Below are 26,759 nucleotides of genomic sequence, written 5' to 3'. Positions count from 1 at the left end.
TGAAAATAATGGAAGACATCAGAGAGACCCTTACCACAGAGATAAAAAAGTTAAAAAAGAATATGTCAGAAATAAAGAATACAATAACTGAGATTGGAAACAAGCTTGATGCAGTGAACAGTGGAGTGGAAGAGGCAGAGGAATGAATAAGTGATATAGAAGACAAAATAATGGAAAATAATGAAACTGAACAAAAGAGAGAAGAATCATGGAACACAAGAATAGACTTAGGGAACTCAGTGACTCCATCAACCGTTATAACATTTGTATTATAGGAGTCCCAGAAGAAGAAGAGAGAAAAGGGTACAGAAAATTTGGGGAAATAATAGCTAATAATTTCCCTAATCTGAGGAAAGAAACATCGAAATCCAGGAGGCACAGAGAATTCCCAACAAAAGCAGACCAACACCAAGATATATTATAATAAAATTTGCAAAATAAAGTGCTAAAGAAAAAATCTTAAATGCAGCAAGACAAAAGAAGTCCTTAACTTACAAGGGAAGACCCATAAGGCTAGCTGTAGATGTCTCAACAGAATCATGGCAAGACAGAAGGGAGTAGCATGATATATTCAACATGTTGAATAGGAAAAAGCTGCAGCCAAGGATACTTTATCCAGGAAGCCTATCATTCAGCATAGAAAGAGACATGGATTTTTCCAAACAAAAACTAAAGGAGTTTGTACCACTAAACCAGTCCTGCAAGAAATATTAAGAGGGAATCTTCAAGTGGAAAGGAGAGACCAAAGATGACAAAGGCAAGAAAGGACCAGACAAAATCTCCAGAAACAACAATAGAACAAATAATAAAATGGCATTAAATACATATCTATCAATAATTATTCTGAATGTAAATGGACTAAATGCTCCAATCAAAAGATACAGGATGTCATAATGGATTAAAAAAAAAAAAAGACCCATCTATATGTTGTCTACAGAGACTATTTTATTTTATTTTATTTTATTTTATTTTACTTTATTTTATTTTATTTTGAGAGAGAGAGAGAGGGAATGAGTGATTGAGGGGCAGAGAGAGAGAAAGAATCCCAGGAGAGGTAGAGGAAGAGAGAGAAGGAGAGAGAGAGAGAGAGAGAGAAAGTGGGGCTCCCCTGAAGTGGGGCACATGTTTTTTGTGATTTTTTTATCCAAAGCAGGGCCTGAGCTCACTGGAATTGGGGCTCGTGCTCACCTGATGTAGGACTCAAATTCAAGAACCATGAGATCATGACCTGAGCCCAAGTCAGATGCTTAATGACTGAGCCACCCAGGTGCCCAAGAGACTCATTTTAGAGCTAACGACACCAGCAAATTGAAAGTAAAGGGCTCAAGAAACACTTATTATGCAAATGCATCTTAAAAGAAACCTGGGGTAGCAATACTTATATCCAACAAACTAGACACTAAACCAAAGACTATAACAAGACATGAAGAAGGCCACTCTATCATAATAAAGGGGACAATCCAAGAAGAAGATCTAACAATTGTAAATTGTCGACCTCAATAGGCCATGGGCTTGGGGTGGTGAAGGAAGTAAGAAAAAGAGACAACAGTAGAGCAAGGCACAGGGGACCCCAAGCCAACAGCCCGGGGTACCAAGGTTTATTGTACATCTTATATACGTTTTCAGGAAAAACAGATCAGCAATGATTAACAACAGAAGCTTAGCAAAGCATGTCAACAATGTACATCTGATTCAGCTATCATACTTATCTTGCATACAAGAGCAGTCTTGCAGATACATATGTTCTGATAAGAATCTTTAGGATAGAAGCGAAGACAAAGAAGGGAGTGAACGCACTGTGCTATATATACAGCTGGCTTCCTTTAAGCAAAACATCCCTATCTGTATACTAACAAACAGACCACATTTCCCAAGGGCAATTCACTCAAGTCCTTTTAGGTTATTTTTAACCTTACAATCTCAAGTTTTCTCAGAGATCTCGGAGCCTGAACAAATATGCACCTGTGGTCATTGTGGTGTTCTTGTTCCCACAGTAAATATTTATGCATCCAACATGGAAGCACCAAAATATATAAAACAATTAACAACAAGCATAAAGGAATTCATTGATAATAAGACAATAATAATAGGAGATATTAACACCCCACTGACATCAATGGACAGATGAACTAAACAGAAAATCAATAAGGAAACAATGGCCTTGAATAACACTGGACCAGATGGACTTAATAGATATAATCAGAATATTCTATCCTAAAACAGCAGAATACACATGCTTTTCTAGTGCACATGGAACATTCTCCAGAGTAGATCACATACTAGGACACAAGTCAGGCCTCAACAAATGTAAGAAGGTTGAGATCATACTGTGTATATTTTCTAACTATAACTCTATGAAACTTGAAGTCAACCACAAGATAAAATTTGGAGAGACCACAAATACATGGAGGTTAAACAATATGCTACTGAACTATAAATGGGTAAATCAGGAAAATCAAAGAAAAAATTAAAAGAAATACATGGAAACAAATAAAAATGAAAACACAACAGTCCAAAACCTTTGGGGTACAACAAAAGCAGTCCTAAGAGGGAAGTATATAGCAATACAACAAAACTAAAAGGCAACAGATGGAATGGGAGAAGATATTTGCAAATGACATATCTTATAAAGGGTTAGTATCCAAAATCTATAAAAAATGTATTAAACTCAACACCCAAAAAACAAATAATCCAATTTAAAAATGGGCAGAAGACATGAATAGACATTATTTCCCAAGGAAAACATGCAGATGGCCAACAGATACAGGAAAAGTTGTTTAATATCACTCAATATCAGGGAAACACAAATCAAAACTACAATGAAATATCACCTCACACCTGTCAGAATGGCTAAAATCAACATGAGAAACAACAGGTGTTGACAAAGATGTGTGGAAAGGGAAACCCTCCTTCACAGTTGGGGATGCAAACTGGTGCAGCCACTCTGGAAAACAGTATGGAGTTTCCTCAAAAAGTTAAAACTAGAACTACCCCACAATCCAGCAATTGCACTACTAGGTATTTACCCAAAGGATACAAAAATACTGATTCAAAGGGGTACATGCACCCCAGTGTTTATAGCAGCATTATCTACAATAGCCAAATAATGGAAACACCCCAAGTGTTTGGAATGTAATATTATGGAATATCATTCAGCCATCAAAAGAATGATATATTGCCATTTGCAAACACATAGATGGAGCTAGAGGGTATTATGCTAAGTGAAGTAAGTCAGAGAAAGACATGTGATACCACTCATATGATTTCACTCATATGTGGAATTTAAGAAACAAAACAAATGACCATGGGGGAAAAAAGAGAGAGAGAGGCAAACTAAGAAACAGACTCTTAACTATAGAGAACAAACCAATGATTACCAGAGGGGAAGGGGGTGGAGGGATGAGTGAAATCAGTGATGAAAGTTAAGGAGTGCACTTGTGATGAGCACCAGGTATTGTATGAAGTGTTGAATCACTAAATCATACACCTGAAATATTACACTGTATGTTAACTGGAATTTAAAAAAAAACTTTTAAAAATTGCCTAAGTAAATTGTGATACATTTATATAAAGGAATGATATTGAACTACTAAGAAGCTACTAGAAAAGTATATTTTTCTCATGAAAAGCATTAAGTACTCAAAAATGTAGTCCATTATAAGAAAAAATACATAAGTGTATGCAGTTGAAATAGTCTGAAGTGATAGATGTTCACATTTTAATAGTGAAGTTCTTTGAGCTGTGAACTTTGAGTATTTTTGTATTTTCCTATGCATATGTGCGTTTTCTAGTTTTTCTACATTGAACATGTTCTATTTCTGTAATTAGAAAAACATGTTTGAATAAAATTTTTCAGAAATATTAAAAAAAGAGAAAATAAAATAAAAAACTAACCCTGCTGGCATTTTAATCTTGGACTTCCAGCCTCTAGAACTGTGAGAAAATGAATTTCTGTTGCGTAAGCCACCAGTCCACACTATCTGGTTATGGCAGCCCTAACAAAGCTACTACAGTGATGAAACTTTGGAAGCAACCCATTATCGATCAAAAGTAAAACTCAAAGGAATCTTCTATAGCAGTGATAAAGAGTGAACTAAGGTTGCATTCATCACATGAATGAATCACACAAACATAATGCTGAGTGTAAGAATCCAAATTCAAAAAATATATATTGTATAATTACAATCATAAAAATTTCAAAATACAGTTAATACATATTTTAGTATTTAGGAATGCATGCATATCATACTATTAAGAAATATAAGGAAGTATTGATAAATTGCAGAATAGTGGTTACTTTTACAGGAGTTGAAGGAGTTCATGATTGATTTCTTTGGGTACTGGCATGGTGGTGGTTGCCCACGATGTTTTGTGATAATAAAATATGATAATTCATTTATGTTTTATGCATTATTCTGGGAATGTGTTACATTTCATAATAAAGAGGTTGAAATATTTACTTAAAAACCTTGTGTGCATGTTTATTTATAGATCAATTTGGGTAGAATCTACATATTCACAGTATGCAGTCTTCTTGTCGAAGAACAGAATATATTACTTATCCAAGTAGGAATTTAACTTTTCCTTGAGATAGCTTATGATTTGTGACTTTCAAGGATTTTAAGCCTTCAAACACAGAGATTTCTAGATCACCCCAACTTTTATTTGACTACCTCATTGTATTTATTCTGTTTAAGTTTACAGAATGCTCATTCAGAAACAAACCAACCATAGCTACAGATACTGGATTTAAATAAATAACCTACTAATCCTTTCTATTGCTACTGCTACCACCACCAAGAGTATCAGTAATCAATTGCATAACTATTCTTAGCTTAAGTGTATTATTTTCTCCTTGGTTGTCCTGCTATGTAATTGTGTAGCTGCCCAAAGAGACAATGCTGACATTTGTGGAGAAACTGCATTTACTAACTAATGAGATACAGATTTCTAGAAATCTTTTTGCTTTAACAACTACAGGTTTCTCTCCACCACCATCTTCCATTCAGTTTAGGTACCTCTAATTTTGTGCTTCGGTATCTGTTTTTAAATTTCAATTAGAAAAATGGAAGAAAGAGGCCCCAGTGTTGCTTGGGTGGACGTGATAGGAGTGGGAGAATAGAACAGAATCAGGAGACCTGGTTTAAAGGTATGATAGATAATATATATAACCAGAGATAAAAAATCTTTAGAGAAATAGGCTTTCTGGAGAAATAATCTACTTTTGGGGGAAAGTATACTGACTTTGTTAATTAAAAGATTATTCCAAGTAGAAGAAAATAAAGGGAATTATACTGGTTCTGCTCATTGAGCTGTCCTCTGCTGAAGCAGATGTAGAAGTATCTTACTTCATGCTCCTAGGCTAATGACCTTTTTAGAGGCTGATTTAATTAATGAATACTTCCATGCTAAATAGTGATGGGATTTGCTATCTCCTTCTCTAAACATTCTGGCTTGCATTATTTTTGCAGTTGCCCTTCACTTTGCCTTATTTCTGTGTCTTCTGTGTTTCAGGGAGCATTCAAATTCTGCCAATTGGATATTTACATCATAGACTACCATTTTCTGGACACAATGCTGATCTTCATGCTATATGGCTGGTCTGTCATTCCCCTCATGTACCTGCTGAGCTTTCTGTTTACTAAAAGTACTTCTGCCTACATCAAACTTGTCCTATTCAACTACCTTTCAGGCATTTTCAGTGTCCTCATAGATGCCACTCTTCAGTTCGGTAAGGGTAAGGGGCTTCACAAAATATCTCTTTCCCCAGAAGGCAGTAAATAAATAAATAAATAAATAAATAAATAGGAATGGACTAAAGACATTAGTAGACAATTAAGTTCACAGTTTGGGGAAAATCCTGTACTTTATATAAGTCCATAAAATTATTTTTGAGTGCCTCTGATATTCTGGGCACTGTGTTAGAGCTGGGATCCTCATGCTGAAGTGATAGGACTGATCCTGACCTACAGGTCTTTGACAGGGTTCCTTCTCTCTATCCCCACCTCCAGTAACTCCATCACATGACCTAAAAAGTCCCTTTCGCAACAGATATGGTAAATTTTAGGAGCATTTGTCCTGAGACTCATTTGTCAGAGAGAGAGAGAGAGAAAACACAAAAAAGCAGCTTTCTTCTTTGAAGGGGAGGCCTCAGAAAGTTGGAATAAATTCTGTATCAACTATAGGAGGCCATTATTATCTTTAAAAAGATGAGCACTGGGTGTTGTATGGAAACCAATTTGACAATAAATTTCATATATTAAAAAAATAAAATAATAAAAATGTTCTTCCTTTTTTTAATTTTATTTTTTCAATTTGCATCCAAATTATTTATCATATAGTGCAACAATGATTTCAGGAGTAGATTCCTTAATGCCCCTTACCCATTTAGCCCATCCCTCCTCCCACAACCCCTCCAGTAGCCCTCTGTTTGTTCTGCATATTTGAGTCTCTTCTGTTTTGTCCCCCTCCCTGTTTTTATATTGTTTTTGCTTCCCTTCCCTTATGTTCATCTGTTCTGTGTCTTAAGGTCCTCATATGAGTGAAGCCATATGATATTTGTCTTTCTCTGACTGACTAATTTTGCTTAGTATAATATCCTCTAGTTCCATCCATGTAGTTGCAAATGCCAAGATTTCATTCTTTTTGATTGCCGAATAATACTCCATTGTATATATATACCACATTTTCTTTATCCATTCATCCATCGATGGACATTTGGGCTCTTTCCATACTTTGGCTATTGTCGATAGTGCTGCTATAAACATTGGGGTGCATGTGCCCCTTTGAAACAGCATACCTGTATCCCTTGGATAAATACCTAGTAGTGCAATTGCTGAGTCATAGGGTAGTTCTATTTTTAATTTTTTGAGGAACCTCCATACTGTTTTCCAGAGTGGCTGCACCAGCTTGCATTCCCACTAACAATGCAAAATCATGTTTCTCCGCATCCTCGCCAACATCTGTTGTTGCCTGAGTTGTTAATGTTACCCATTCTGATAGGTGTGAAGTGCTATCTCATTGTGGGTTTGATTTGTATTTCCCTGATGATGAGTGATGTTGAGAATTTTTTCATGTGTCGGTTGGCCATCTGGATGTCTTTTCATGTCTTTAGACATAGACAATAGAGAAGTGTCTATTCATGTCTTTTGCCCATTTCCTCACTGGATTATTTGTTTTTTGGGTGTTGAGTTTGATAAGTTCTTTATAGATTTTGGATACTAACCCTTTATCTGACAGGTCGTTTGCAAATATCTTCTCCCATTCTGTTGGTTGCCTTTGAGTTTTGCTGATTGTTTCCTTCGCTGTGCAGAATATTTTATTTTGATGAGGCCCCAGTAGTTCATTTTTGCTTTTGTTTCCCTTGCCTCAGAGACGTGTTGAGTAAGAAGTTGCTGCAGCCAAGGTCAAAGAGGTTTTTGCCTGATTTCTCCTCAAGGATTTTGATGGCTTCCTGTCTTACATTTAGGTCTTTCATCCATGTTGAGTTTATTTTTGTGTCTGGTGTAAGAAAGTGGTCCAGGTTCATTCTTCTGCATGTCGCTGTCCAGTTTTCCCAGCACCACTTGCTGAAGAGACTGTCTTTATTCCATTGGATATTCTTTCCTGCTTTGTCAAAGATTAGTTGCCCATACATTTGTGGGTCCATTTCTGGGTTCTCTATTCTGTTCCATTGATTTGAGTGTCTGTTTTTGTGCCAAAAAAATGTTCTTCCTTGATGTTAGGGCAGTTCGTAGTGAAGTGAAGAGAGGGAAGAGTGTAGAGGAATCTTGAATTCTTGGGAGAAGCTGACAGTTTTGTTGAAGGAGGTTTTATCGTATGGCTGTCCTTCCCTAATTCAATGAAAAGGTACAAGCTTGTGAGCACCCTAACAAGGTTTTCCAAAGAAAATCTCTATATGCCTCTGACACACATACAATTACCTAAGCCAGTTTTTCTTCCTCCCAGGCCTGCTTTTTATAGTATTCTCGAATTTGTATCTCATTTTCCTTCTCTGATTTTGAGATTCAGGGAGATATTCACTAAAATGGTTATTGTTAAAAATGAAGTTGTTGATTCACCCTCTAATGTACATTTCAACTGACCTCAGCACTTCCCCCACATCCTCCCTCTCTGCTGTTGCTCCACAGACACTGGTCTTGTTCCCTTAGTCCTTCACTGGTCACAAAATAATTGCCTGTAACTTCCTTTGAGCATGAATAGTTCACATGTGTAAGACTTAAGCTTCTGCATAGCAGATGAAAAAAAAAAAAACGAACGTGTTAATAGATATACCTTAGCACTCATTCTCACAAAGGAATACCCAAATTATGGAAAGCAAATGTCTATATATTTTTGCACACTTGTCCAAAGACAGGTGTTTGGACACATGTTTTGTGATGTGAGGAAGACTCACCTGAAATCATTTGAGTTTGTGAGACCTAAAATGAAATGATCATTTAAGGAACTAAAGAGAAATAGTTGTTACAGGGTAATAATAGGAGTAAATTACTACTTTAGAAAAGTTTTGGAAGGCTTTTTTTAGGAAGAATACGTTGCAAAGAGTAATGCAGAGTAAAATGGGATTAAAAACAGAAGCCAGTAGATTTGGCAATTAGAAAGTCACAGGAGATTTCCACTTTTGAGCAGCAGAGCAAACACTGAAGGATACTGTACCAAAAATAATGAACTGAAAAGTAAGTATGGAATTGGCAGAGGCCAACAATAACAAAGCAATAATTGAAGGTAGCTTTGACTAGAGGTTATTGACAGCATCTGGTGACATTTATTTTCCATTGTATAAATAGGATCAGAGAAGTCAGAATAAAAAGCATAGAGGTACAACAAGGTTTAATATCTTCCTATTTAAAATTGGAAGTTCAAAGGGCTACTCACTTCAAGGGTAAACAAGGGGCACCTGAATGTTTCAGTCCATTAAACATCAGACTCCTGATCTTGGCTCTGTCATGATCTCATAGTTCCTAAGACTGAGCCCTGAATCATGCTCTGCACTGACAGTTCAGAGCCTGCTTTGGATTATCTCTCTCTCTGTCCCTCCTCTGCTCTCTCTCTCTCTCTCCCTCTCAAAATAAATAAATAAACTTTTAAAAAGAGTGAACAAAACTAAAGCCACAGTAAGACACATAAAGGAAATTTGTAAGGGTTGAATTTGGCACTGGAATGAGGAATAACAATTTCCCTTTGGAATTTGTAAACACATGCAAATGTTCATATTGGTTTATATCCTGAAGTCATAGAACCTATGTAAGCTAAAAAACATAACTTGATAATTTATTTTAAATCTCAGTTGGTTGTGTGTGCCCTAGGTGAGTGGCAAAGGTATACACAATTCCCAGACTTCAAAGTATTCCCATAGTTAAATTTTCTAGAGAACTTGAGATCAAATTAAAAGCACAAAGAGAAGAAAGAGAAAAAAATACAAGCTCTTAAGAGCAAGTGCTAGCAGAAATCACAAATTGTAGAATCACAATCAGACCTGCAAAATTAAGATTTGGGGACTTTTGAATGATATAAAATATGTATGTTTACAGGGTGCCTGGGTGGCTCAGTCGGTTGAGCGTCCAACTTCAGCTCAGGTCGTGATCTCACAGTTCATGGGTTTGGGCCCCACGTTGGGTTCTGTGCTGCCAGCTTGCAGCCTGGAGCCTACTTCGGATTCTGTGTCTCCCTATCTGTCTGCTCCTACCCTACTCACACTCTGTCTATCTCTCAAAAATAAAGATTAAAATATGTATTTTTAAAATATTTAAATTTTAAGAGTCTCAGTAATATGAGCAAATAATAGAACATGTAATAAATAATAGGACATGTATGCATGTGTGTTATATATAGGTATACAATATAAATATATGTGTTTAAACGATTAATATGTATAATGTGCATTTAACCTGCATAAATATGTATGTTTAATATATTTAAATTGTAATAGAGAGTCTCAGGTATAAAAGCAAATACTGGAATATATATAATAGAATATGTAATAAATAAAATAACATATATGCATATACTATTTATGTACATGTATGTTATACATGCATATAATAGAGAGAGAGAAAGAGAGAGAACAAGTAGACTTGAAAAAGATCCAAATAGAATCCTGAAAAATGAAATTTAATAATAATTTAAATTAAGAACTCAACAGATAGAAGTATCAGCATATAGATGGGTATTGTTTTTTTTATCCATTCTGTCACCCAGTGTCTTGGTTTTTAAGTCTAAGGTAGTAAGTATTGCTACTCTGGCTTTCTTTTGACATCCATTTGCATGATAAATGTTTCTCCATCCCTTCTTATTTTAATTTACAGATGTAAATTAAATTTAGGTGTAAAATGGGTCTCCTGTAGGACCCATATAGATGGGTCTTGTTTTTTCGTATCCATTCTTTCACCCTATGTCTTTTGATGAGAATGTTTAGTCCATTTACATTCAAAGTAATTATTGAAAGATATGTATTTATTGCCATCTTATTACTTGCTCTATGGTTGTTTCTCAAGTTTTTCTCTGATCTCTTCTTGCCTTTCTCTCATGTTTTGCTGATTTTCTTTAGTGATATATTTGGAGTTCTTTCTCTTTATTCTTTGCATATTTATTAGTGGTTTTTGATATATGGTTACCATTAGGTTTTTATATAAACTCTTCTGCATATAGCAGTCTATATTTAAGTGATGGCTATTTAGTTTGAACCCATTCCTTTCTCCTCTTCTCCACACGTTTTTAGGGATATAGTATAATATGTTATATCCTTTATTTGTGAAATTAAGTACAATTTAAAATTAATTCCATAGCCACACTATCCACATTTCAAGTGCTCAGTAGCCACATGTGTATATTGGTGCAGCTATAGAGCTCTTCCATATTCATAAAAAGACAGTGTGGTGTATATAATTAATGCCATTTTTGGCATCTGCTCAATTAGCCAATATCCTGAATCAATTATTTGTCTCTATCAACTCAAAATCTACACTGGACAGAATCACTATGGGTTGGGCACTTGAAGATTTGCTTCTTGGCCATCTCTCTTTACCCAAAATGTCTTATATGAAGTTTCTGTTTAGACTGGCCTTTTATCTTCTTTCTAAAAAACTGAATTCATTATCAAAATTTCATATTGTCACTTCATAAATTAAGCATGTTCATACCTCCAGGAACTTAGTCCCTAATAATTGTTCAAATCAAATGCATTCTTTAGAGAGACAGAAGTCTGGTTCCCTTGAAGATTTTTCTACTCTCAAACATGTCTTAATTTCCCCATCTGTTCCCCACTGTTGAATTGTAGGCTATATCTCTGACCCCTACTTTATTCCCTTAATTGATAAATTAGGATTAGAAATGTAAAAAATAGTAGTGGTTTCCTGTCCATATCAGGTGCCATAAGTCTTATCACATAGACACCCACTTCACCAAAGAGACTTTTCAGAACTCTGCAATTATCAACACAAACTGTCACTGGATATTGACTGGAAGAAACTTATTGGCTAGTAATTAGTATTCTTCAAATGTAATATATTTTTTTAATTCCCAAAGTTTATTTTGGTCATCCTTGGGAGATTTGTTGTCCTAGGGATAGTTCATTTCCTATAATGAAATCTAATTTTATCATCTTTTTAGAAGTTCAACATAAGATGTCAAAAGCCACCAGAGCCTTCATACTTAATTCATTACTGTTCTTTCCTAATTACAACCTTGCGAAGTGTATCGATGACTATTTTACTTTCTACCAGATAAAGAAATGGTGCTCTGGAAACAAACTTCCTGTCTACATAAATTGTAGTAAAGAAAGTAAGTATCATTAATCTTAAACATAAGACTGCCAGTAATTTTTCCAGCAAAAAATGGGTTTATTGGGGAATGGGAGAGAATTGCAATACAGGACAAGGAAGTTACAGCAAATCATAGACAAGTCTCACAAACATTATTATTTTAGAGAGGAACATTATTTAGGAGGAGGGGAGAAATTGGGAGGAATTGTTTGAACAAAAGTCCATTGGAGAGAAGCAAGTGTTCAGGGTGATGACAGTTTCTTCTTGACTGAGCTGCAGGGGGTAGTCAATTTCTTATAGGAGATACAGTGTGCTTTTTTGTTGTTGTTGGGGCCTGTAATCCATGATTCTTTCTTTTTGAGGATTCTTCTGTTGGGTGTACAACTGACAATTCTTGTAATTGACAAATGGCATGGTATGAGAGTTCTGCCTATTGGCCTTCTGACTCCATCTTAGTGAAGCTTACCTTTAATTTTCACAGTATCCTTGGAGTCCCTAAGCCTAAAAAATTGGTCTCAGTCTTAGCCTATGAGACATGTGGGGAATCAGCCCTTATTTCAAAGGAGAGAGTCAGGACACATATTCAGTACATAAGTCATTTTATCAGAGTGGGAGAAAGCCTTTGTAATAATAAAACCTCAAAAACAAAGCCAAGTTAAGTTTCAAGTAGTCATCGGATATAAAAATAAGAGCTACTAGTAATCAACCACATAGTAACTATGTTATGTTAAATCTTCACAACCTCAAGTTATCAGTTTTTATACCCATTTTGAGGAAACTGTGCCCTAGGCCACATAGCTTTTGTGGTCCAGAACTGAGATTCACAGCTTATGTTCCCTCATTGCATAATGCATTTCATCTTTAGAAAAAAACCTCCATAGGAAGAATTTGTGTGATATTTACTTGTGTTGCCTCTCAGCACTTTCATCACTCATAAGCACCCACACTCACTTGGCCACAACTTATTTGAAGGAATAGATAAAACCCATTCTCCAGTGTCTAATATAGTATCTGCACGTAGAGGAACTCAACTTTTTTAAATAAATAAGTAAAGGTCAGGATGTGGTGATTTGAGTAATAAAGAGCAGTACGATAGAGAAAAGAGCCAGAAAAAGAGAGTAAGAGAAAGGAGAACAATACTGCAGATTTGTCAGAAAGCGTAACCATTTAGAAATCCTCATGGTGGTGGTGCCTGGGTGGCTCAGTTTGTTAAGCATCCAGCTCCTCATATTAGCTCAGGTCTTGATCTCAGGGTCATGAGTCCAAGCCCCCCCTGCACTGGGTGCCATGCTGGGCATGGAGCTTACTGAAAAGGACAGAAAGGAAGGAAGGGAGGAAGGAAGGAAGGAAGGAAGGAAGGAAGGAAGGAAGGAAGGAAGGAAGGAAGGAAGGAATCCCCACAGTGGCACTGTATCATTTATTAGGTAATTTTGGAAGTATCTTATTTTTTGAGAGTGGGCAGAATGAGAAAGGTGGGAATATTTAGTAGCAAACCAGATCCTACCTAGAATAGTAGTTGATGACCTCAAAGGGAAGATCAGTAAACTGTAACTGTATGACAATAAACTTTAGCAGATGGGGTGAGGTGGGGAAAAAAATGGAAAAGAAATATTTCATGCAAAATCTAGTGACATGGAAAGTCAGGTATTACTGAGTCTCCATAGAAGCATGGAGTATTTTGTACAGCAATATAGAAAGGTTCCAGTTTCTCCATATCCTCTCCAACAATTGTTATTTTCCATTTTTTTTATTATAGTCTTTCTAGTAGGTATGAAGTTGTATCACACTGTTGTATCAATTTGCATTTCTCTAATGACCAGTGATGTTGAGCATCTTTTAATGTTCCTGTTGTCCATTTGTGTATCTTTTTCATAAAAGTGTCTATTCAAGTTCTCGGCCCATTTGAAATTGGGGAATTGGCCTTTATATATTCTGTAAAGTAGACCCTTCTTTGATATGTGGGTTGTAAATATTTTCTCCCATTCTGAGGGCTATCTTTTCACTTTCCTGCTAGTGTCCTTTGATACACAGCAGTGTTTCATTTTGATGAAGTCTAGTTTATTCACTGTTTTTTTGTTTTTTGTATACTTTAGGTGTCAATTGCTTAATCAGAGGTCACAGAGATTTATTCAATGTTTTTTCCTAAGAGGTTTATAGTTTTAGCTGTTACATTCAGGTTGTTGATCCTTTTTTAGTTGATTTCTGTATATAGTGTGAGACAGTGTTCCAACTTGATTCTTGTACATATGGATATCTAGTTCTTTCAGCACCATTTGTTAAAAAGACTATTCATTTCCCCATTTAATTAACTTGGCACTCTTGTTGAAACCAGTTGACCTCAGAAGCATGGGTTTATTTCTAAACTCTCAATTGTATTTCATTGATCTGTATGTCTGTCCTTGTTTCAGTATCACCCCCATCTTGATTACTTTAGCTTTGTAGTAAGTTTTTGAAACTGGAACTTGGCTATGTCTTGATATTTGTTTTGCAATTCCTTACACATTTAAGAATTACCTTTTTTGAGGGTGGGGAGGCACCTGGGTGGCTCAGTCAGTTAAGTGTCCAACTCTTGATTTTGGTTCAGGTCATGATCTCATGATCATTGACAGTGCAGAGACTGCTTGGGATTCTCTCCCCCTCTCTCTGGTCCTCCCCTGCTTATTCTCTCTCTCTCTCTCTCTCTCTCTCTCTCTATTTGAAAATAAATAAATAAAGTTTTAAAAAAAGAATTACTTTTTTTTAAGACCCAAAAAACAAATCTAGTAGGATTTAAACAAATTTTATTTATTTATTTATTTATTTATTTATTTATTTATTGTGAGAGAGAGAGAGAGAGAGAGAGAGTACTCAAGATACATGCACGAGCAGAAGAACAACAGAGGGAGAGGGAGAGAGGGAATCTTAAGCAGGCTCCACACCCAGTGTGGAGCCCATCATGGGGCTTGATCTCATGACACTGGAATCATGACCTGAGCTGAAATCAAGAGTCAGACACTTAACTAACTGAGCCATGCAGGCACCCCAGAATCTGTAGGACTTTTATTGACATTGCCTTAATTCTTTTTTTTTTTTTTTTTTTTTTAATTTTTTTTTTTTCAACGTTTTTTATTTATTTTTGGGACAGAGAGAGACAGAGCATGAACGGGGGAGGGGCAGAGAGAGAGGGAGACACAGAATCAGAAACAGGCTCCAGGCTCCGAGCCATCAGCCCAGAGCCTGACGCGGGGCTCGAACTCACAGACCGCGAGATCGTGACCTGGCTGAAGTCGGACGCTTAACCGACTGCGCCACCCAGGCGCCCCGACATTGCCTTAATTCTATAGAACAATTTTGAAAGATTTAATACCTTTACAATTTTGATTTTACAGTCTATGAACTTGGTACATTCCTTTGCTTATTTAGTTTTAGCCATCCATCTATTTACTTATGTCTTCTGCATTTTTATTTAACACTGTTTATTTGTTATTGGTTTAGAGGTATTATAGATATGTTGTTAGCTTTATTCCTACATATCTTTTGATGATGTTATAAATGGTATCACTTTTGAAGAGTCATTTTTCATTGTTTTTTGCTGATATAGAGAAATAAAATTAAAGAGCTCATTTTTTGTATATTGAACTCCCTAAATTATTTTATTAACTTTAATAATTTATGAGTAGATTATTTTTCATTTTCAATGGGTACACTCAAAGCAGCTGCTAATAAGGACACTACTTTTACTGCTTTGTTAAGGACAATTTAAATATAATCAAAGTGGTGATAGCCGACATCCAGTTTCACTCCAATTTCAGAGAGAACATCTTCACTGATACTGACTATATGCTCTATTTCACACAGCTTTGATGAGTCAGAACTGAGATTCAAAGGGATCCTAGTTTTTGGATTAAAAACGTTTTGTTTTGTTTTTTTTCTATCCTGTGTTTAGCAAACCTTTTTTTTTTAAATCACAAAAAACTGTTCAGTTTTTCTTAAGCTTCTGTTGAGATGGGCAAATGATTTTTCTCTTTGTTTTACTGAATTACATATTCAGTTGAATTACATAAACAGATTTTCTAATGTTAAATAATAAAAAAATTAAATAGACTGAATAATTACACATGGAGATTATTGATCATGTTTCCTTAATAAAGATAGAATTATTTGGGTGTCCTATTAATAATTTAGGGAGAGGAATTAATAGAGTTTTTGTAGAATCCTTTCATTTATCTAAATTTTCAAAATCATTGGAGTAAATTTGTTTATAATATCTTCTGGGGTTTTTTTTAATGTTTATTCATTTTTGAGAGACAGAACATGAGCAGGGGAGGGGCAGAGAGAGACACAGAATCTGAAGCAGGCTCTAGGTTCTGAGCTGTCAGCACAGAGGCCAACGTGGGGGTTGAACTCATGAACCACGAGATCATGACCTGAGCTCAACCAACTGAGCCACCCAGGCGCCCCATATCTTCCAGTATTTTTAACACCTGTGAATTGTATAGAACTTATCATTTTCACTTATGACATTCTGAATTTTTTCCACCCACATTGTTTCTTGATAAATCTTACCAAAGTTTTATCAATTATTTTAGTCTTTTCAAAAAACATGTTTCAGGGGCACTGGGGTAGCTCAGTTAAGTGTCTGACTTTTGATTTTGGCTCAGGTCATGATGTCACAGCCATGAGATCAAGTCCCACACCTGACTTTGTGCTGAGTGTAAAGCCTGCTTAAGATTCTCTCTCTTCCTCTCTATCCCTCTCCTGCTCGCTCTCTTGCTCTCTCTCTCAAAACAAGAAATAAAAAACAAATTTTCACTTTTGTTGATTCTTCCTATTGCATGTTTATTTCCTAAATTATCAATTTAAGCTCTTTATTATTTTCCACATTTTCCATTTTGGGGGATTAATTTTCTAACATCATAAGATGGGTTCTTAAATCATTTATTGTCAGCCTATCTCCTTTTCATGATAAGGATGGATCGCAGTGGGGTTTGGGAAGTTGGTATTTTCCTTGCTTGTATTTTCTGAACTTCCTGTATTTGTGAGTTGATCTCTCATTACTTTTATAAAATTCTCATCTTGGGAAGATATCACTTTTGAGAAGAACAACCTAGAAGACAGAATTATCCCTTAGAAGCTTGATGATGTGCAAAAAGAAGGAAAACATAGCAATAATGGATAGTACTGCAGAAACAGGTTATCAGGAAATCAGAAAACTGTATCCACATTACCACCACACTACCACTACCACCAGCAGAAGGACATTTATTAAAGAAATTACATTTCACTCTCCCAACAAAAATCCTTTCATAAACTAAGCAACCAAGGAATCATCCCAAACTTATCATCACTACTCCATAAAATTATTGTTTTGATGGTTCATGAAAATTCCCAATTCACAACAGAGATAACCAACATTCATAAAAAGCTAGTATGGCTAGAAGACAAAAATAAAAATAACACATACTAGAAAATAAAATTTAAAAAGCCACAGAGTTAACTTAGTTAGAAATATACATATAGTGGGGTGATATGTGGGAAGCAAATATGGCTAAACATCAACACAGTTGATACTAGGTGGAGGGAATGGTCTTTATTTTATTATTTCAATTTTACTTTATGTTTGAAAAAATTTTTCAATGATAACACGGAGGGAAAAGACACTCCCGTAGAATACATAGAGCATGATACTATTTCTATAAAGTTCAAATTCAAGAATTAAACAAAATTTTATTTACTTACATATACAGCTTTATATATTTACATATTTCATATATATTTAATGGTCTACTTGTATTTAAATAAAATAGGAATGCAGAATACAATTCATCATAGTGGTTACCTGTGGAAGATGGAAATATATGAAGGAGTATCTAAGTATTTTAAAATTGTTTATAAACTCTTAATTTGGAGACTGGGTTCATAGATTCCATTATGATATTATGCTTTAAATCTGTACATATATAGCATATAATATGCATGAATCAAGTATTTTTTATTTAGAATTCTAAAGTATGAGGAATAGAAAAGGTAAAATAATACCAGATTTGATGGTCTAAGCAGGAATCTCAAAGGATCCCCTGATAAATCATTAGGCTTTATAAGCCTAATATTGTGGTTGATTAATTAAAAATAAATACAAACAAAACATTCAATTGCATTTCTATACATCAACCGTAAACACTTAGAAAAGTGTTCAAAGGCAAAGCTGGAACAATTTCAACAACAAAATAAGGTAGTATTGGATTTGTAACTGAAAGTATAAATTGATAATATGAATCTGTTTTGATATAAATAAATGACTAAATAAATAATGATGGATAGAAGAAAAATTCTCCATAGAGTTTCAATCAATTTATGTAGATATTCCAACCTCTAGGAGGTAGAGGATAATTTCCCACTCCATATTTGTGGGATGTACATTTTGACTTCCCTCCAGAGAATAGAGAGCACAGACAAGGGAGGAGAGGGAGTAACTTTACAGCAGAGAAAGCTGACAAACACAATCTCAACCACGTGATCAAGGTCAACATTAACAGTGACAGGTCACACTGGTAGTGTGTACATTTTATTGTTGTTGCAATAAAAATATCCCTTTACTTCTGTGAGTTTCCTCCCCCAAATCCATAATCCCAGTCTAATAATGAAGAAGAAAAAAAGAAACCATTATACAGGTCCCAAATGAGGGATGTCCTACAAAATTCCTCACCAGTACTCCTCAAAACTGTCAATATCATGAAAAAAAAATAAAGAAAATCTGAGAAAATGTCACAGCTAAGAGGAACCAAAGGAAACATGACTACTAAATATAATATAGAATTCTGGACTGGTTCACAGAAGAAAAAAAAATAACACTACATTAGAAAAAAAAGGAATCCTGAAAATGTCAGAGACTTTAGTTAATGGTAATATTTGGTACTTATTAATGATAATATTTATTCGTTATTGTAACATACCATACTAATGTATGTTGCTAGTAATTAGGGAAAGCACATGCAGAGTATGTGGAATTCTCTATATTGTCTTTACAATTTTTCTGTAAATCCAAAACCATTCCAAAAGATTGACTTTTTAAAGGAGGGAGAGTATATAATTTTCTTATAACAAATTCTGGACTTTTTACTCAACTTATCAAGACAGTTCAAGAAGTATCACTAATGGTCATTTTTACCTTTTAAACGCAAAATGTTACCTTTTGCAAGAGTACTTGCACTTTAATACTGGCTTCTAATTATTGGTTTAAGATTTCACACTTTTGAAAGGACTTGGAGCATTTTTTCATGGCATGTAATAATAAGCATATCAGTAAATATATTAATATTCATCTGCTTAGCTTACTTGATTACCATACATTATATTCATGAAATTGGCCTTCAGAATTCATTGTTGAATATTAGTGTAGCAGGATAATCACTTCTCACACTCCAAATAGTTTACTTAGTGTAGCCTAATATTTCATTCCACCCTATATTTCTTATTTATTGTTTTCTCAGGCCTTGTTCATAGTGTCAATGTTCTGTACTAATCTCTCTCTCCACCCCCCCCACCCCCCCCCCCCCACCATCCTCAGATACTGCAAAGAATGTTTATTCTTTGGAAGAGAAAATGATTGGAAAGTACATGATTGTAATGAGTATCACAGGCTTTATTTGCCTTCTCTTGCTTTTCTTTTTGGACACTACTTTGTGGAAGCTAAGAACATTTCTCAGTCAATATGTTTACTTTGGTATCTATAAGACATTCAGGAAGGTAAGTAATTAAGCGTGATCCTTAAGAATAACTCCAAGAAAAGGGAACATTAAGCCTGAAAAGCATGTATCTATATATGACTATCTCAGTTAGGGTAAAAGAAAATCTGTGTTCACAGAAATATGTTTTCTTAAATAAAACTCATTGAGGTTTAATTTACCTACAACAAACTGTATTTGTTTTTATTGTTTCAAAGCACCAAATTTTGTGTTTACTAATTTTCTTTATTGTTGACTATTTTCTCTTTCATTGATATTTTTGGTCTTTATTTAAAAATTTTTCTTCCTGCTGCTTGCTTTTGGCTTACTTCTCTCCTTCTAGCTCCTTTATGGAAAGACTGAAACTACAGGTTTTAGGTCTCTCTTCCTTAATAACACAAACATTTAAAGCAAAACATTTCCCTGCAAACACTCCTTTAGATGTACTCTGAAAAAATTTGATTTTGTACATTTTGGTATCATTCAAATGTTTTAAGTATTTTTTAAATTTCCTATACGATTTCTTTTTTGATGCATGGATTACTTTAAAAGTCTGTAAATAAATGTAAAAATATTTGGAAAGTTTCTAGCTATATTGTTATTGATCCCTAGTTTAATTCCTTTGTGGTTAAAAAACATACTCTGTAGTGAATTTTTAAAAAACCATTGATAATTGCTGTATATGGCTCAGCAGGTGACCAATATCCGTATTGTGCCATGTACATGTGAAATAAATGTGTACTTTACATTTGTTAGTTGTAATGTTCTATAAATATCAATTAGGTTATGATGGTTGATAGGATTGCTGTACACCTAGTCTCTAGCTGATATATTTTTGTCAGATTTATTTTTCACTTGCTAAGAAGAGTGTAAAATCTCCAATCCCAGTTGTAGGCTTATTTCTCCCCTTTAATTCAGTCATTTTAAAAAGTATACTTTGAATCTCTATCATTAAGCCAATAGACATTTATTATGTCTTTCTGATTAATTAAATTCTAGAATACCTGGTAATGACATATATCTCTGGTACTATTTTTTTAAGCCTATTTTTTTGGTCTTAAAGTCTATTTCCTATGACATTAATATGGCACCTTCAGTCTTGTACTTACTTTCTCATGGTATGCCATTTTACACACACTTATTTTCACTGTATTTATTCTGACTGTAAACAGTATATAGTTACATCCTAATTTTTTATCCATTCTGATAATCTCTGCCTTTTCAATATGAGCATTTAGCCCTTCATTGATAAGTTTGTATTTCCACCTACCACATACATATATTATTTGTTTTCTGTTTGTCCCTTCAGATTTTTGTTTCACTGCTTTCCCATTTCTGCTTTTCCTTGGATTATTTGAACATAGTTAGAATTCCACTTTAATTTTTCAATTCACTCTTTAGCTATACTTCCATACTTATGTTTAATAATTGGTACAGGGTTTACAAAATAATACATAGTTCTTTTTTCAATATGAGCATTTAGCCCTTCATTGATAAGTTTGTATTTCTATCTACCACATACATATATTATTTGTTTTCTGTTTGTCCCTTCAGATTTTTGTTTCACTGCTTTCCCATTTCTGCTTTTCCTTGGATTATTTGAATATATTTAGAATTCCACTTTAATTTTTCAATTCACTCTTTAGCTATACTTCCATACTTATGTTTAATGATTGGTGCAGGGTTTACAAAATAATATATAGTTCTTCTTTCATAGTCTGTTTAGAGTTAATATTGTAAAATGTAGAAAATGTGAAACCATAACTTCTGTTTCTATCCCTCACTGTTTTTAATGCTATAGTTGGTGTATGTCTTACATCTATATATGTCATTATATAATTAACCATGAAAAATAATACTATATTTTGCCTTAAAACAGCATGTATTTCAAAGTAAGTAATAGAAAAAAATGATTTTATATTCACCTAGATATTTAGCATCTCTGGTGCTGTTCATTCTTTCCTGAATATATGAGTTTCCCTCTGCTATGGTTTTCCTTTAGACCAAAAACTTACTTAAGCATTTATTTTAGTTAAGAACTAGAGAAGAGCTATGTCTTCTTTTATCTGAAAATATCTTTATTTGTGGAGTATATTTTTGCTTTCATTAGAAGTCTGGGTTGATAATTTTTTTTTTCTGGGCACTCTATATGTAATATCATTTAACTGTCTTCTGGTTTCTTTTATTTCAAATACGAAGAGGTAGTCATTCAAACTGCTTTCTCTTTTATGTAATGCACTGTTTTTCTTTGGCTGTTTTATTTACAAGTTTCTCATTATCTTTGGTTTCCACCAATTTGACTATTATGTACTAAGGCATAAAGCCAACTTAGCTAAGCCAGAACCTTATTTTCCAGAATCCCCTTCCCTGTATTATCCCAATTTAGAGTTGTTACGGAAGGAGATTCACATGAGATTTTGAAGGCAGAATTGAAGCAGACTTAGACTCAGTCTTACAGCAGCATATCTCTCTTCTTAACTTGTCCACTCCAACCTATACTAGCAGCTGTGCATAATGCCACTAAAAAGTATCATCTAACATAACTCTAGTCACAATTATTTACTTAGGATAAGTCAGGGAATGGCAATGTCATTTCCCATGATTAGATACTTTTTTTTCCAAATACTTGTTTGTTGTATTGCCGTCTTTAAAAAACAAAGTAACAAATATCAAGCAATTCATTTTACTGCATTTTGCCTGTACATGTTTATATTTTATTTATTTTTATTAAGTTTTAAATTTTTAATGTTTATTTATTTTTGAGAGAGAGACAGAGCATGAGTTGGGGAGGAGCAGACAGAGAGGGAGACACAGAATCCAAAGCAGGCTCCAGACTCTGACCTGTCAGCACAGAGCCGACGAGTGGCTGGAACTCACAGACCACGAGATCGTGACGTGAGCCGAAATCATACGCTCAACCGACTGAGCCACCCAGGCGCCCCATATTTTTACTAAGTTTTAAATTTTAACTCCAGTATAGTTAACATAAAATGTTATATTAGTTTCAGGTGCACAATAGTGTGATTCAAAAAATTCTATGCATTACTCAGTGCTTATCATAAGTGTACATTTTTTTTAATGTTTGTTTGTTTGTTTGTTTGTCTATAGAAAGATTGTGCAGGTGGGGAGGGGCAGAGAGATACCAAGCAGTCCCCACGCTTTGAGTGCAGAGCCCAACCCTACAAACTGTGAGATCATGACCTGAGCTGAAATCAAGAGTTGGACACTTAACTGACTGAGCCACCCAGGCCCCCCTACCTTGAAGCATCTTTAGGGGCGCCTGGGTGGCTCAGTCGGTTGAGCCTCTGACTTCGTCTCAGGTCATGATCTCGCAGTCCGTGAGTTCGAGCCCTGCGTCAGGCTCTGTGCTGACAGCTCAGAGCCTGGAGCCTGTTTTGGATTCTGTGTCTCCCTCTCTCTGACCCTCCCCCATTCATGCTGTCTCTCCCTGTCTCAAAAATAAATAAACGTTAAAAAAATAAAATTAAAAAAAAAGAAGCATCGTTAGCAGGATAAGTGTACTCTTAATCCCCTTCACCTGTTTCACTCATACCCTCCACCAATCTCCCCTCTGACAACCACCAGTTTGTTCTCTATAGTTAAGAGTTTCTTGGTCAGCTTCTTCGTTTCTCTCTCTCTTTCTTTATTTTGTTTCTTAAATTCCACATATCAGTGAAATCATATGGTATTTGTCTTTTTCTGTCTGAGTTATTACAATTAACATTATACTCTCTAGCTTCATCCATATTTTTACAAATGGCAAGATTCATTTCTTTTTTATAGCTGAGTAATATATATATATATATATATATATATATATATATAAACTTCTTTATCCATTTATCCATATAGATGTACATATATAAAAGTTATATGTATATACACATGTATAAATATTATATATGTGTGTTCATACATATATAAAAGCTTTATATATAAATATATATGTTTTATATAAACATATATAAAACTTCTTTATCCATTCCTCAGTTCATCTCTCCATATTTTGGCTATTGTAAATAATGCTACAATAAATGTAGCTGTGTATGTATCCCTTTGAATCAGTGTTTTTGTATTCTTTGGGCAAATACTCAGTAGTGCAATTGTTGGATCATAGGGTAGTTCTATTGGTAACATTTTCAGGAACCGCCATACTGCTTTCCACAATGGCTGCACTACTGTGCATTCCAACCAAGAGTACACAAGAGTTTCTTTTTATCCACATGCTTGCCAACAGCTGTTGTTTCTTGTGCTGTTGATTTTAGTCAGGTGTTACTCTTGTTGGGAATCTCTTATAAGTGACAAATGTTTTTCTCCTGGTGATTTCAAGATTGTCTCCTTGGGGCGCCTGGGTGGCTCCGTCGGTTAAGCGGCCGACTTCGGCTCAGGTCATGATCTCGCGGTCTGTGAGTTTGAGCCCCGCGTCGGGCTCTGTGCTGACAGCTCAGAGCCTGGAGCCTGTTTCAATTCTGTGTCTCCCTCTCTCTGACCCTCCCCCGTTAATGCTCTGTCTCTGTCTGTGTCAAAAATAAACATTAAAAAAAATTAAAAAAAAAAAAAAAAAAAGATTGTCTCCTTGCCTTTGGCATTCAGCAATTTTTCTGTGTACAGATATATTTGTATTTATTGTAGTTGGTATTCACTAAGCGGTGGATGTGTATAATGTTTTCCATGAAATTTGGGGAGTTTCAGCCATTTATTTAAATATTTTTCTGCTTCCTTCTCTCTTTTCCATTTGACATTCCCATTATGCATATATTGATGCACTAAATTGTATCCACATTTCTCTGAGGCTTTGTTCATTTTTCTTGATTGGTTTTTTCTCCATCTTCAGGTACCTCTTTGTATCTATCTACAAGTTTTCTAATTCATTTTTCTACCAGTTCAAATTTGCTATTGAGCCCTTCTAGTGAGTTTTTCATTTTAGTTATTATAATTTTCAACTCCAGAACTTCCACTTGATTCTTTTTTTTTTAATTTCTATCTTGTTATCATTAATCTTGATTTGAAAAAAACATTGTCATAATACTTCCCTTTACTTCTTCAAGCATGGTTTCCTTTCCTTTGAAAATATTTATAATGGCTACTTTGAAAGTCTTTAAAAGTCTTTGTCTGTTAAATCTTGCATCTGGTCATTTTCATTTTCATATGCAGTTCCTATTGCTTGCTCTTTTTCCTGTGTATGGAACACAGTTTCCTGTTTCTTTTATCTCATAATTTTTGCTGAACTCTGGATATTTTATTTATTTGTTTATTTACTTATTTATTTTAGAAAGAGGTCTTTTTTATTTTAGATAGAGAGAGTGGGGAGAATGAAGAGGGAGAGAGAGAGAGAGAGAGAGAGAGAGAGAGAGAGAGAATCTTAAGCAGGCTCCACACTCAGCATGCAGCCTGATGTGGGACTCAATCCCACAACCCTGGGATCATGACGTGAGCTGAAATTAAGAGTTAGACCCTCAACCAACTCAGCCACCCAGGCACCCCTGAATATTTTAAATGTGTATTGGTTCTCTAGGTATTGTTCTTTCCTAGGGAACTTTTGTCATTTGCTAGTTTGTTTAAGTGACTGGCTGGGATGTTTTTGTGAAATCTATTTTCCTTGTAGTGTGAAGCATCTGATATTATTCCTCAGAGGATGCAGACCTGGGCATGGGGGCAGTAACCCTGGAATGACTGTAGTTTTAAGGTCTCTCTTTGTCTCTTTCCATATCCACACCCAACTGTTAAGCTCCACTAATTGCTGGCTGATTTTTTATTTCAACAATGTGTTCTCCTAACACATAAATTGCTCTATTGATAGATCCATTAAATTTGAGCTTCTTTGCAGAAATAGCTTGAGGTCAGTATTCAAGATTTGTTCACCCAGGAGGGCTTTTCATGGCTGTCTCTTTCCCTGTTTCTTTCTAGTAGAGTAGCTAGCCTATGGTTAATTTATATATCTAATGAGGCTACCAGTCATTTCTTAATTGCTTTACACAAAACCACCATTGTTTTGAGAGTATCTTTAGGCTTGAACTTCTCTATCCTGTTTCGAATGAAGGCAGTTCTATGGGGGAGAATATATGAGCTCTCTGTTATACAACCTAACTCTATCCCTGGGTAAAATTTCTGAGCCATGGCTCCAAAGTTGAGGACAGAGACAGTGGTATGCTTCTTTCTTGAGTGATATCACTGTTTCAGGAGCTGGGTACTCAGTAGGGAACAGTGGTCTCTGGTCTTGTTGGCTTACTTCTCCCAGCATGAAGCCTCTGCCCTAAGAATGAACTAGAGTCCACATTACACCCAACGTAGAGGATCCTCCACTCCCTGTGTGGAGAATAGGTGGAAGAAGGGAACCCCAAATTCCCATTTACACTCACCCAGAACATAGCCTCTGCAAAATGAGAAATGCTGATATCCTGTGTCTCCCAGAATTTACTTGGCCTTCAATTGTAAAGGTGAGGGAAGGGGAAGCTTTGTTTTCATAGCTGCACCTGCCTGAAGTGAAGTTCTTTTCTGAGCAATAGGAAGGGAGGGAGAGAGTGGGTTATGATCCAATGCCACAGGATTTCCCCGTTCTTACCAAGTTTAGTAGATTTATTGAATAAATTTTTCTTAATTTGCTATATGCCCTTAGGATCATTTCCAGAACCTTTAAATGACTATTATTTGGATAATTTTCACCAGTTTCACTAGGGCACATGTCCACATATCTCCTCAAATTGACATTCTGTTAGTTGTAAAATATTTCAGGGTGAATTCCTACTGATTTTTTCCTTTCCCTCATAGAGAAAGAGTTATTCTTCTTTAGGCTTTCACTGTTGAACATGCTGTACTTGTAACAAATCACACTTGATTGATCTCAGTTGTGGCTGCAGTTTTTCCTGAGGTGTCCAGTTCTGGAAAAAACAACATGCTATGTAATCCTAATTTTTTTAAATTTGTGTAAATAAAAATGAATATGTTCTGAATTGATTGGACAAAACAGTCTGTAAAATTATGCCAAATTTCTGTTCTATCATCTTGATATCAGTTTCCTAAAGCTACTTGGTCTAGTCAAGAATAATAAAGAGCAATATTATCTTGTAATATTTATCCTGCAAATATAGGCCATAGGGTCCAGGCATTTCTTAGGAAAAGTCTAGTTAAGCCTTGTTGATTTTCTTGCTTCTATTCCTGATTAATTTTGGGAAAAGTTATTCATTATTTAGAATTCACGGCTGTTTTTTAGAATGTCCATCCCTCTTGGGATGATTTCCTTCTTAAAGATCCAAGTTATAAAAATCACTTCTCTGAATGCTTAAAAGAAATTCTGTCT

General features: G+C 35.1%; 1 protein-coding gene across 8 annotated transcripts in view; it reads left to right on the top strand.

The window, feature by feature from the left end:
• LOC122209881 (phospholipid-transporting ATPase ABCA3-like) overlaps nucleotides 1-26,759 on the top strand; it is a 175,864-nt gene that overhangs the window by 129,531 nt on the left and 19,574 nt on the right. For all 8 annotated transcript variants that reach the window (XM_042922162.1, XM_042922161.1, XM_042922160.1 and 5 more), the window contains 3 exons: nucleotides 5,515-5,731; nucleotides 11,608-11,778; nucleotides 19,306-19,484. In XM_042922162.1, coding sequence (XP_042778096.1) covers nucleotides 5,515-5,731; nucleotides 11,608-11,778; nucleotides 19,306-19,484 — 567 coding nt within the window. The remainder of the gene's footprint in view (nucleotides 1-5,514; nucleotides 5,732-11,607; nucleotides 11,779-19,305; nucleotides 19,485-26,759) is intronic.

The sequence above is a fragment of the Panthera leo genome, chromosome E3, assembly GCF_018350215.1.
Source record: "Panthera leo isolate Ple1 chromosome E3, P.leo_Ple1_pat1.1, whole genome shotgun sequence".
Classification (NCBI taxonomy): Eukaryota; Metazoa; Chordata; class Mammalia; order Carnivora; family Felidae; genus Panthera; species Panthera leo.
This window is presented reverse-complemented; position numbering and strand designations above follow the sequence as displayed.